General features: G+C 38.8%; 1 protein-coding gene across 1 annotated transcript in view; it reads left to right on the plus strand.

Moving 5' to 3' along the window:
* Positions 1-12,639, plus strand: part of TM9SF3 (transmembrane 9 superfamily member 3) — a 70,805-nt gene that overhangs the window by 25,128 nt on the left and 33,038 nt on the right. The window contains exons 6-7 of the mRNA XM_059169315.1: positions 5,104-5,235; positions 7,121-7,287. Coding sequence (XP_059025298.1) covers positions 5,104-5,235; positions 7,121-7,287 — 299 coding nt within the window. The remainder of the gene's footprint in view (positions 1-5,103; positions 5,236-7,120; positions 7,288-12,639) is intronic.

Here is a 12,639-nt window from a genome sequence, read left to right on the forward strand (position 1 = left end):
ATATTCGGGGCACTGTGCTAAGGCTGTGGAGTTCAGACACATTGGACTTGTGATTTCACATGTAAACTTAGAGTCCTAGGATGATAAGAGAGTTTTAGGGGAGCAGTCAAAAGCCCCCTTCATCATGCCTATGCTTTAAACCAATTTTGAGTAACACAGGAAAGATGAAACAAACCAAAAGCCAGAATTTTACTTTTATTATTAATGATGCTGATACTGAAAAATGTGACTTATTTTGTGGGCAGGTGGCCATGTTAATATTGAAACTCAGAATTAGACTGACTTCTTGTGCTCAGTGCTGGGCTACTTCAAGCTTCTGTATGTGAGCACCTGCCCTTGGGAGACTTACAATGTGCAGAAACAGAGCAGAATGTGTGCTTCTAGAAAGGAAGGGATGAGAGTGGAGCGCGACCAGAAACTTTTGCTGGTAGAAGTCTTTTCACATAAAAAGGAACATCAGGACTGGGAAGAAATGCCCCCACTTCCCACCAGCAGATTCAAATGGAGCTCAGCTCCTACGTCCCCTGGCATTGTTGCTGATTTTGTACAGGTGGTAGCTTTGGTTCTTTATAGGAAAAAAATGGATTTTATTTTAGTGGTTTCCTCCTTCAAGGATAGAGATGAGAGGACATCGGAGGATAATGGAGTATAAGGGGATATATCCATTCTTCTGACTTTCTTCCTGACTTGCATCTTCTGTCTTCTGATCTGATCTTTTGGACTGGAATTCTGAAGTTTATTGGTAATCTAAATTTTTGTGGTCTAGTATTCTTATCATTGCTGCCAGACTTCACTGGAACCTCTCACTACTTCTAATTTTCCTCTGGGTCCTAGCATGTTACTCCTGGAGCTAAAATTTCCTCCCCAACCTCCTCCACTTCCCCTACCAGCAGAGTGTTCTCTTCAGATGTCGTGTTCATGCAGTCTTGACCATGGTTGAGGTATAGGCACAAATAACTTAAATGTTTAGATAGTACTCGAAAATACGAGGGCTCTCAACTAACATTTTCTGTTGGAACATGTGAGTGTGAGCCTGCCTTGTTTCTCATGCCATTGGGTGTTGATAACTTGAGGGAAAGGCTGCCATTTGGCATTTTCACTAGTAGAACAAGGTCCCATATTTCTCCTTTCAGCAGTTATTAACTGAACACCTGCTATGTGTCAAGCACGGTACTAAGTGGACTACATTTAGAGAATGAAGTTCAAGATTTGCATTCTCTTGGAGCTTACCCTTCTAGTAGGGGGAGACACGTAATAGACATACTAAGTTAAGGGTATAGTGTGTTCAAAGATACGTCCTTCAAGAAAGAGCAGTGGACCAAGAGTGCCACAGGCGAGGCTAGTTGTAGTTTGACTGTGGTGCTCAGAGTAAGCCCCTGAGATGGACTTTGGAGTCAAAACTTGAAGGAGTTGATGGAAATCAGGAATATGGATATGGGGGGCAGCGGAAGAGTATTCCAGGCAGGGGCAATACCTTTGAAAAGTCTGTTAGGTGGGAATGTGCTTGGGGAGCTTGAGGAATAGCAAGGAGGCCAGTGTGGCTGGAGGAGGGGTGGATGAGGTCAGAGAGCAGTGGGAGCTAGACCATCCGTGGCTGCTGGGGAGGCTTTGAATGCAGAGAGTGCCTGGTAGTGTTTTCCGCAGGGAATGACAAATCGCACTTCTTTTTTAAAAGGATCGCTCAGCTTATTATGTTGAAAAGAGGCCATGTCGGGGAAGGGGAGAAGCAGGGAGACCAAGAGGCTGTTGCAGCAGTGCAGTGAGAGGGGAAGTGGCTCAGACCAAGGTGTAGTGGGGGAGTTGGTGAGAAGGTGTCAGACTGTGAGCATATTGTGAAGGGGAGAGCCGGGTGGGATTTCCTGGTGGAGAGCAAGATAAAGAAAGGTTGACAAGAACTCTACAGAGTTTTTGGCCTGAGCAACTATTAGTTAGAGCCACCATCACTGAGGCAGAGAGTCCATATTTGGAGAAGGTGCAGAGGGGAAGCTCAGAGTACAGTTGGGGACATGTTCGTTTTGAAGTGTCTTAAGACATCCAAATGGAGATACTTAGCACCGAGCCCAGTATATGAGTCGCCAGTTCAGGAGAGGGGTCTGGGCTGGAGATACGGATTGTGCAGCCATTGGCATAAAAATGGTATTTAATAAAGCTATGAGATTGGATGCAGTTACCAAGGAAGAGTATAAATAGAGTATACAGTAGAAATAGAAGGGACTAAGGACTGAGCACTTGGGGGTGGTAAGAAAAGATTTGGGAGAGTAGGTGAAACCAGTTCAGGCTCTGGGGAGATCCCAGTAAGGTAGGAACGGAAAGCTTTTGTGGTGTTCTGGAAGCCAAGAGAAGAAAGTGTGTCATGGAGGAGAGGGAGATTAGTTCTGCATTGTTGCTGCTGGGTCAGGTAAGGTGAAAGTGACTTTCAAGATTCATTTGGAGTCATCCATAAACTTGACAAAGAGCAGTTTGGGGGTAGTGGTGGGGCAGGATCTGAACAGAGCTGGTATAAGAGCATGGAGGAGAGGAGTTGGAGACTACAAGTTTGGCAGCTAAGGGGAGCAGAGAAATGATGTGGTAGGAAGTAGGAAGGATGGAATTGGAAGGTTTTATTTTGAGATGTAAGGAACACTTTTATACGTGGAAGGGTTCAGCAGCGAGTGCAAAACTGACAGTGCAGAAAAGAGAGAGGAGAATTACTGCAGCCAGTTCCATAAGTAGGCGGGAGGGGCAGGGTCTACTGGTTGACAGTAGGGATGGTTTCTAATACTACCAACACAGGCTCAAGAGCATGAGCTGGACATACAGTGTTGCTGCACCCACGTAACCATGGGCACAACACTTGGTTCCTCAGCTTTCTGCCTCCTCCATAGTGGAGCACAGATCGTAGTACTGTGCACTGTTGGGATATTCCATTCGATAGTGCACATAAAGGCCTTAGTTCCTATTTGACACATAGCTGGTGCTTAATGAGTGGCACCACTCAGGTATGTATTTCTCCAATGTCCTGCTTTTGGGTTAGCAACACTAGGGGGTGCTGGAGTCAGCAGTTCTTAAGATTAGTAAGCCTTTTGTGATATCTGGTTTCTTCATTATTTTTAAGAAATACTTCCCTTGATATAATAATTTTGAAATCATAACAGCATTTTGTAATTTTTGGAATAAAAGGATATTATAAAAATGTCAGGTTAATGGTAGTACCTTATAATGGGTATTGGTTTAAAGTTTATGTCTCAGATTAGAAAATAGGAGGGAGCTTTGTTAGAAAGTTTTGCATTTTAGGTGTATCTTTCTTATTATTAAATAGTAACTATATAAAACTACTTTTCAGAAATTTGACAAATTGAGAGAAGCTAAGAAACATAAATATAATTTTTTCTCATCTTTTTTTGGATCATTAATTTCTCAGGGTGAGAACAAAATCAAATCTTTGGGAAAGTCTATAATTACAGAATGCTTTTATAAATCTTGAATGATACTTTAATGATAAACTTAAATCTTATATAACCCTTTTTTGTAAATATTTCAGAATATAATGCAGTCGTCATTTCCTTTGTAACTTCAGTAGGTAGTCAATAAATAAATTATTAAATATAGGAAAAAATGATTTTATAAAGAGGCAGAGGCAATTGGCTATCTCTTGTTTTTCAGGGAGAGTCACAGAGTTTGTCCCTTGCCAGAAGCCTCAGGGTGGGAACAGAGCTAGGGCTGCCCTTCACCCTAGTGCATATACTTAGCATATTAACTCAAGTTAAATCTTCTGCATATGTACCTGTAGTTTAGAGTAGGAGTACATCTGTGAATAATGGAATATGTAAATGAGAGGTTTTATGGAGATAAGAAGATAGGAAGAATGAAGGAACAAAAGATCATGCACACACTTTGAAAGATGATAATACAACAGTTTACAACTTGTAAATTTTCCATGTGCTTTACATTTATTATCTTATTTGAACCATATAATCACTCCAGAGCGTAGATACCATTGTACATGGGGACCTTTGGCAATTGCAGATGGCTGGGTAAAGGTGCAAATTCAGGGGTGCTAAATGAGATGGGGGGATAGCACCTCAGGGAATGAAAGAGATGTAGAGTCTAGCAGAAAGACTGATTTAAGAGTGGAACAACTTCTGGGAGATTGACAGAAGGAATGGGAGGCTAGGAGAAAAATGCAGAAAAATAAATGAAATTGGGGCCTTGCTGAGAGAAGAGAAATTTTGGAACTATCCTTCAGGAACTTTTGAGAATTAAAATATAGAAGAATTTGAAGTCAGATGCACTGAGTTCTGAGATGCACTCAGAGATCGTGTACCTTGTGATTATAAATCAGAATCTGGACATAATTCTATGACATACGGGTGAGTGAATCAAAATCAAGAGTCTTGGGAACACTGGGACATGATGGGATACCTCATTGTTCTCTCTACCATGGAGAGCTCATGTAGAAGGGAGCAGATAAGGGTGGGAATAGGATAGAGAAGATGAACTGGATGGAGGAAGTGAAGCATAGCATTCCAGAGGGTGGCTCAGATCCATGGCAGTCAACTATGATGGTTCAGTCTTTGGAATTTTGAAGAGTTTTCCAGGTTGTTGCTCAGTTAGAGGGAAAGAAAGTAACATTTATTGAATATTTACTGCTCTGTGCCAGTCATGGTATCATTCTTTTTATATGTGTTATGAAGCCATACAAATCAGGATAGTATTATTGTCCTCCTTTTTGATATAGGAAAGCTGGAGTCACATAGCTAGAAATTGGCAGAGTCTAGGTTAAAACCCAGGCCTGTTTGACTTCAGATTCCGTGTTCTTTGTGTATGGTGCTAAATAGCATATGCCGTGTGGTCCAATTGTATTTTATTTGTACAATAAAATTGATTGGGAAAATATATGTGTACAATAATCATGTTTTTAATGCATCTGAAATTTACTGTAAAGAAAACCAGTCTTTTTGCATAGTGACTACTCAGCCCAGTGTGTCTTAAGTTTGGATATTTATATAAAAGTTAAAAAAAAAAACTTTTTTTTTTGCACTAACATGCTGCTGTTATCATGAAACCTATGAAGTTTGTGACTGATACTTAATGTTCGTGATATTTTATTTTCTGTCATTTTAGATTCATTGGTTTTCAATTTTCAACTCTTTCATGATGGTTATCTTCTTGGTGGGCTTAGTTTCAATGATTTTAATGAGAACTTTAAGAAAAGATTATGCCCGGTACAGTAAAGAAGAAGAAATGGATGATATGGTAAGCAAACATTTTACGTTGTATTTATAAAAATGATTTAACTCAGTGTTATTTTGAATGTTGGAATGTAGTTTACATGAGTTTCAGAATTCAGCATTTTTGGGTTTTAGAAAGGTGTAAAACTCCCTAAAGGATCTCTAATCATATATATTAATGTTTCTACATGGTTTGATTACCAGCCCCATAATCAAATATTTGTTTTTTTCAGCAAAACATACGAATGTTCACCTTAAGTGAGATAAATAAACAATACAAATAACCTCTTCTTCACTCTCAAGTTTTGCCACCAAATAACAATGTGGCAGGCTTCTGAAATGAACTTTCAGTTTTCAGAGCTTTTGATTTCAGAATTGCAGCAAGGAAGTTGTAGAGCTATACTGACATCTTTCTAATACTGTTAAATACTGCATAAAATTTAGGGAGTGGGTGAAAGGTTTAGTTTGTATTTAGTTTAGTAGGGTCAGAGGGGGGTCTTGTTTTCTAAATTCTTCTATGGTATTACAGGTAGTGTTGTAAATAAGTGAAAGTGTGTTCTATAGAATTAGAACTATATATTTTTTAAGACTTTATTTATTTGCCAAAGAGAGACACAGCGAGAGAGGGAACACAAGCAGGGGGAGTGGGAAAGGGGAGAGGAGCCTGGGATCATGACCTGAGCCACCCAGGAGCCCCCCCTTCTGTAGAATATTAATGGCTGTTGTATGTAGATATGCCCTCTCATTAAGTAAGTTTGGAAAGGAGTTAGATTAAAATTTTAATATGCAAATGTGCATTGTGAAGTATCACAGTGTAAAATGTAGAAAGCACATTTGGTGCTTCTCAAACACATCTGACCAGGATTACCCCCAGCCCCTAAAAGGCCAGATTATTTTAAGGGACTGATACTTGTCAAGAACTACTATTTTAGATACTTGCTTTTTCAAGTTGAAAAGGAAAAATTGAATACTTTTAAAAAAGTGCTATGGAGGGCGCCTTCGTGGCTCAGTGGGTTAAAGCCTCTGCCTTCAGCTCAGGTCATGATCCCAGGGTCCTGGGATCAAGCCCCACATGGGGCTCTCTGCTCTGCAGGGAGCCTGCTTCCTCTTCTCTCTCTCTGCCTACCTCTCTGCCTACTTGTGATCTGTGTCTGTCAAATAAATAAGTAAAATCTTTTTTTAAGAAGTGCTATAGATAGTTAAATAATATTTAATAGATACTATATATAACTTTGATATTTTCCTCATATATTTTCTTAGAATCCAGAATATAAAGGACTTTTCTGCATCTTTAGGGCATCTAGTACTGGTTTCAATCTTCTTTTTTTTCTTTTGTTCTCCACCTGGCCCCTCATTATATTTGTGCCACAGGTGTGATGTAAATGTTCAGGGAACCAGTGTGCTCCTCTCTTATTTTGAGCATTTCTTTTTGCTCCTAGACCTTTTCTTTTTTCCATTCTTTGATATTTTCTGAGCACAACTAGGAGCCACCTTCCTGAGGCCCAGTAAATGCCATAATACTTTATAAGTTATTAAGACAGTGATTATTTTAAATTTGAAATGTCTTTTCTAGATATTTTAAAACCCTTTAAATAGGTATAAATGTGGAGGCAGGGAACTTTTTTTTTTTTTAAGATTTTATTTAATTTGACAGAGAGATCACAAATAGGCAGAGAGGCAGACAGAGAAGGGGAAGCAGGCTCCCCGCTGAGCAGAAAGCCCGAGGTGGGGCTCGATCCCAGGATCCTGAGATTAGGAACTGAGCTGAACACAGAGGCTTAACCCTCTGAGCCACCCAGGCTCCCCAAGGGAGGGAACTTTCAACTGGAGTTGTAACTTTTCACCTACTTTATGTATTTTAATTTCATTCTGAATGGTTTTCTTTTCTCTCTGCATATATATGTATATAGGATAGAGACCTAGGAGATGAGTATGGATGGAAGCAGGTACATGGAGATGTATTTAGACCTTCAAGTCACCCACTGATATTTTCTTCTCTCATTGGTTCTGGATGTCAGATATTTGCTGTGTCTCTTATTGTTATTATTGTTGCAATGATAGAAGATTTATATACAGAGTAAGTACATGTATTTAACTTTGTTTTTTCTTGTTCTTAAACATTTTAAGTCGATCAAAATTAAATATTTGCTTATTTCAATTATCTTAGAATTTAAATAGCATGAATCTTATTATTGCAGATAAATTAAATAATGGATAGTTATCCTGAGCTAGGAGTATATTTTTCTGTCACATGCTAAAACTTACTAGCCTAACTGAACATTTTGGTTGGTTTCAAAGGTTATGTTTCATTAGAGGTATGAGCAGAGTTACTTATCAGCCATTGCTGTTTGACGAAATGAATAGGCATTTTCTTGAAAACTGAAGGTACAATTAGAGCTTTATGAGACACACAAGGAGTTCACAGTTATTGAATTAGTACTTCATGTTTATCTTCTAAACTGGGAGACTCTCTACAGAGCAGAAGAGAAATAATAAATAATATTTAGGAAATATTTAATATTTGTTAATTTTAATATTTAACTATTAAATAATAATTAATAGGAAAAAGGGTAGTAGAAAAGGCACATGATGTTAGAAAACTAATTGGATGACTTATCTTACCTTTACATAGTGTCTAGTACATTTTCTTCTTTGAGAACAGAATTGGTTGCAAGAAAAGTTTTTGGATTATTAGAAAAAGTTGTACATTCACAAAGATCTCATCGTCTTGAATGGTCCTATAACCTGTGCTCAGAGAGCCACAACCTCAGCGAAGCAGACACACTCTGAGCCTGGGTGGCTGGGGTTCTCACTCAGGCACTTTAGACACTGCCCCATGAAGTTCTCTCTCAGCATGACAGTTGTTTCCAGTTACATTTCATAATGCATTCTTTCTTAGATATGCCTGGATTTGGTGGACAAACAGTAAATTGTTGCTGAAAGAATAGCTCTTGATTTTTATGTTAAATATTTAACATTAATAAATTACTCTTTCTTCCTCTAGACCAGAAGCTCCTTGAGAGCAAGGATTTGGTCTTAATTTATCTTTGAATTCTCAAAATACCTACTTAAACATGTGAAAGTTACTCAGTGCTTGTGAGCCGGTGAATGTATTAATGAGTAAGGCTATTTCTCTATAGTTTTTTTTTCTTTCTTTCTTTTTTAAAAAATTTACTTGACAGACAGAGATCACCAGTAGGCAGAGAGGCAGGTAAGCAGGCTCCCTGCTGAGCAGAGAACCCAATGCGGGGCTCGATCCCAGGGCCCTGAAGGCAGAGACTTTAACCCACTGAGCCACCCAGGTGCCCCTTCTTTGTAGTTTCTGTTATATTTCTTTATAGGCTTTGCAATTTATTTACTGAATAAGCTTTTTTTTTTTAATTTTTTTATTTTTTATAAATATATATTTTTATCCCCAGGGGTACAGGTCTGTGAATCACCAGGTTTACACACTTCACAGCACTCACCAAAGCACATACCCTCCCCAATGTCCATAATCCCACCCCCTTCTCCCAAACCCCCTCCCCCCAGCAACCCTCAGTTTGTTTTGTGAGATTAAGAGTCACTTATGGTTTGTCTCCCTCCCAATCCCATCTTGTTTCATTGATTCTTCTCCTACCCACTTAAGCCCCCATGTTGCATCACCACTTCCTCATATCAGGGAGATCATATGATAGTTGTCTTTCTCTGCTTGACTTATTTCGCTAAGCATGATACGCTCTAGTTCCATCCATGTTGTCGCAAATGGCAAGATTTCATTTCTTTTGTTGGCTGCATAGTATTCCATTGTGCATATATACCACATCTTCTTGATCCATTCATCTGTTGATGGACATCTAGGTTCTTTCCATAGTTTGGCTATTGTGGACATTGCTATAAACATTCGGGTACACGTGCCCCTTTGGATCACTACGTTTGTATCTTTAGGGTAAATACCCAATAGTGCAATTGCTGGGTCATAGGGCAGTTCTATTTTCAACATTTTGAGGAACCTCCATGCTGTTTTCCAGAGTGGCTGCACCAGCTTGCATTCCCACCAACAGTGTAGGAGGGTTCCCCTTTCTCCGCACCCTCGCCAGCATCTGTCATTTCCTGACTTGTTGATTTTAGCCATTCTGACTGGTGTGAGGTGATATTTCATTGTGGTTTTGATTTGTATTTCCCTGATGCCGAGTGATATGGAGCACTTTTTCATGTGTCTGTTGGCCATCTGGATGTCTTTGCAGAAATGTCTGTTCATGTCCTCTGCCCATTTCTTGATTGGATTATTTGTTCTTTGGGTGTTGAGTTTGCTAAGTTCTTTATAGATTCTGGACACTAGTCCTTTATCTGATATATTGTTTGCAACTATCTTCTCCCATTCTGTCAGTTGTCTTTTGATTTTGTTAACTGTTTCCTTTGCTGTCAAAAAGCTTTTGATCTTGATGAAATCCCAATAGTTCATTTTTGCCCTTGCTTCCCTTGCCTTTGGCGTTGTTCCTAGGAAGATGTTGCTGCGGCTGAGGTCAAAGAGGTTGCTGCCTGTGTTCTCCTCAAGGATTTTGATGGATTCCTTTCGCACATTGAGGTCCTTCATCCATTTTGAGTCTATTTTTGTGTGTGGTGTAAGGAAATGGTCCAATTTCATTTTTCTGCATGTGGCTGTCCAATTTTCCCAGCACCATTTATTGAAGAGGCTGTCTTTTTTCCATTGGACATTCTTTCCTGCTTTGTCGAAGATGAGTTGGCCGTAGAGTTGAGGGTCTATTTCTGGGCTCTCTATTCTGTTCCATTGATCTATGTGTCTGTTTTTGTGCCAGTACCATGCTGTCTTGATGATGACAGCTTTGTAATAGAGCTTAAAGTCCGGAATTGTGATGCCACCAACGTTGGCTTTCTTTTTCAATATCCCTTTGGCTATTTGAGGTCTTTTCTGGTTCCATATAAATTTTAGAATTATTTGTTCCATTTCTTTGAAAAAGATGGATGGTACTTTGATAGGAATTGCATTAAATGTGTAGATTGCTTTAGGTAGCATAGACATTTTCACAATATTTATTCTTCCAATCCAGGAGCATGGAACATTTTTCCATTTCTTTGTGTCTTCCTCAATTTCTTTCATGAGTACTTTATAGTTCTCTGAGTATAGATTCTGTGCCTCTTTGGTTAGGTTTATTCCTAGGTATCTTATGGTTTTGGGTGCAATTGTAAATGGGATTGACTCCTTAATTTCTCTTTCTTCTGTCTTGCTGTTGGTGTAGAGAAATGCAACTGATTTCTGTGCATTGATTTTATATCCTGACACTTTACTGAATAGCAGTGGTGATAATGGACATCCCTGCCGTGTTCCTGACCTTAGCGGAAAAGCTTTCAGTTTTTCTCCTTTGAGAATGATATTTGCGGTGGGTTTTTCATAGATGGCTTTGATGATATTGAGGTATGTGCCCTCTATCCCTACACTTTGAAGAGTTTTGATCAGGAAGGGATGCTGTACTTTGTCAAATGCTTTTTCAGCATCTATTGAGAGTATCATATGGTTCTTGTTCTTTCTTTTATTGATGTGTTGTATCACATTGACTGATTTGCAGATGTTGAACCAACCTTGCAGCCCTGGAATAAATCCCATTTGGTCGTGGTGAATAATCCTTTTAATGTACTGTTGAATCCTATTGGCTAGTATTTTGTTGAGTATTTTCGCATCTGTGTTCATCAAGGATATTGGTCTATAGCTCTCTTTTTTGATGGGATCCTTGTCTGGTTTTGGGATCATATTTACTGAATAAGCTTTAAAATAATTGTCCAAAACCTAAATTTCAGTGTTTTGGTGGGTAGTTCATTTTTTTGGATATAGTATATTTCAGGGGAACTAAATCCCAAGTTCAAGAAAAATAGTTCAAATCTGCTGTAAAGGCATGCTTTACCTTAAATACTGGATTAAATTTGTTACTTGGGCATTGACATTGACTGTACAGTCACTAGTCTTCAGAATTACTAGTGGTCAACCTCTCCTAGAATTCAGATTCTTGCCTTGTTCCTTCTCAGATGTCAGGGTTACAGTTTTGACAATTCATTTTTTAATGCAGAAGCTCTTTTGCTTATACTTTAGAAATAACTTTAGAAATAAGAAACTTTCTAATAAATGGCATTAGCTGGCAAGTCATGCACTGTTATTTTAGTCTGCCATTATTAATGGCCTTTCTGTGTTGTTGCTTATTTGAAGTGAGCATACTTAATCATATCATTAGTATTAAGCCTGTGAGTATTATTTTTATATCAAAGTGACTAACATTGTTGAGGTTCTATTACGTGCTTCATACACATTAGCTGTTTTAATTTTCATGCCAATCATGTGGAGGGGCTGCTGTTCTCTCCATTCTCCACATGAGAAAAGTAAAGTTCAGAGAGGTTAAGTAATTTGAGATCATACAACTGTTTGTAGGGGTATTAGTAAGCTGGGATTTGAACCTAGGCAGCTTCACTCCACAACTCGTTTCCTAATTTGGTCTGCTGTGGAAGTGAAAATAGAGATAATAAAAATGCAAAGTAGTAAGAAAATAAAAAACCTTGCACATGACATTTGTAAGACTCACTCCAGAGTCAGAATGATTCTAAAACATAAAAGGCAGATAATGTAACATGTGAACATTATTTTGTGTTGGTGATGACCGTAACAATCAGAGAAGAAAAAATAATTAGTTAAATAGAGAATCAGTATCAGTGTAGAGACCTGTGAGCATGATATTAACTCCTGAGAAGCCATAGTGTGGGAGAAGCTGTGGGTAAGTCTGGAAAAATACTGCTGCTTTCTTACTTTGGGTGGGCAGTGGTGAGCTGGCAAGTGTAAGCAGCTCCTGAGATGTTTCCCGCCTCGAGTCTTAGAGATGTGAACGAGTAGGCGGTTCCCTATGTCAGCAGATTCAGTGTAGATGAAGATGGTGTATTTTGGGTGGAAAATGCCCATAGAATATTCATAAACGAAGAGATGAAGGGTATGTGTGATTTTTAAAACTGTGACTGATAAAATTCATTTAATGCAGTGTCTCTGGGGATTGCAAGCTTAAATCCCTGCTAGGCATTTTGGACTCTCAGTCACACCAGCATTCCTTTTGAACCCTCTTTGCTGATACTAAAAGCTTCTGACTGGTAATGGACAGGTCTTAAACTAAAGCAGCCTTTTAGTTTTCAGCATGGCTAGGCCCGTGTCAGTCTTCACACACCCAGTTCCAAAGAGAGAATGGGTCAGATTTTTTAATGATAATCTGAAAGGAGACAGTATTTGAAGTGTTTGAATTGCTGAAAAGACAAATTTTGCTTTTAAAAACTTTGAGACCAACAATCTTTTAACTTTTTTCTTTTCTTTTCTTTTCTTTTTAAGGTAGGATCTGTACTCAACATGGGATTCAAACTTAGGACCCTCAAACCCAGAGTCACGTGTTCTATTGATTGAGTC

The sequence above is a fragment of the Mustela lutreola genome, chromosome 4 (genome assembly GCF_030435805.1).
Source record: "Mustela lutreola isolate mMusLut2 chromosome 4, mMusLut2.pri, whole genome shotgun sequence".
Lineage (NCBI taxonomy): Eukaryota > Metazoa > Chordata > Mammalia > Carnivora > Mustelidae > Mustela > Mustela lutreola.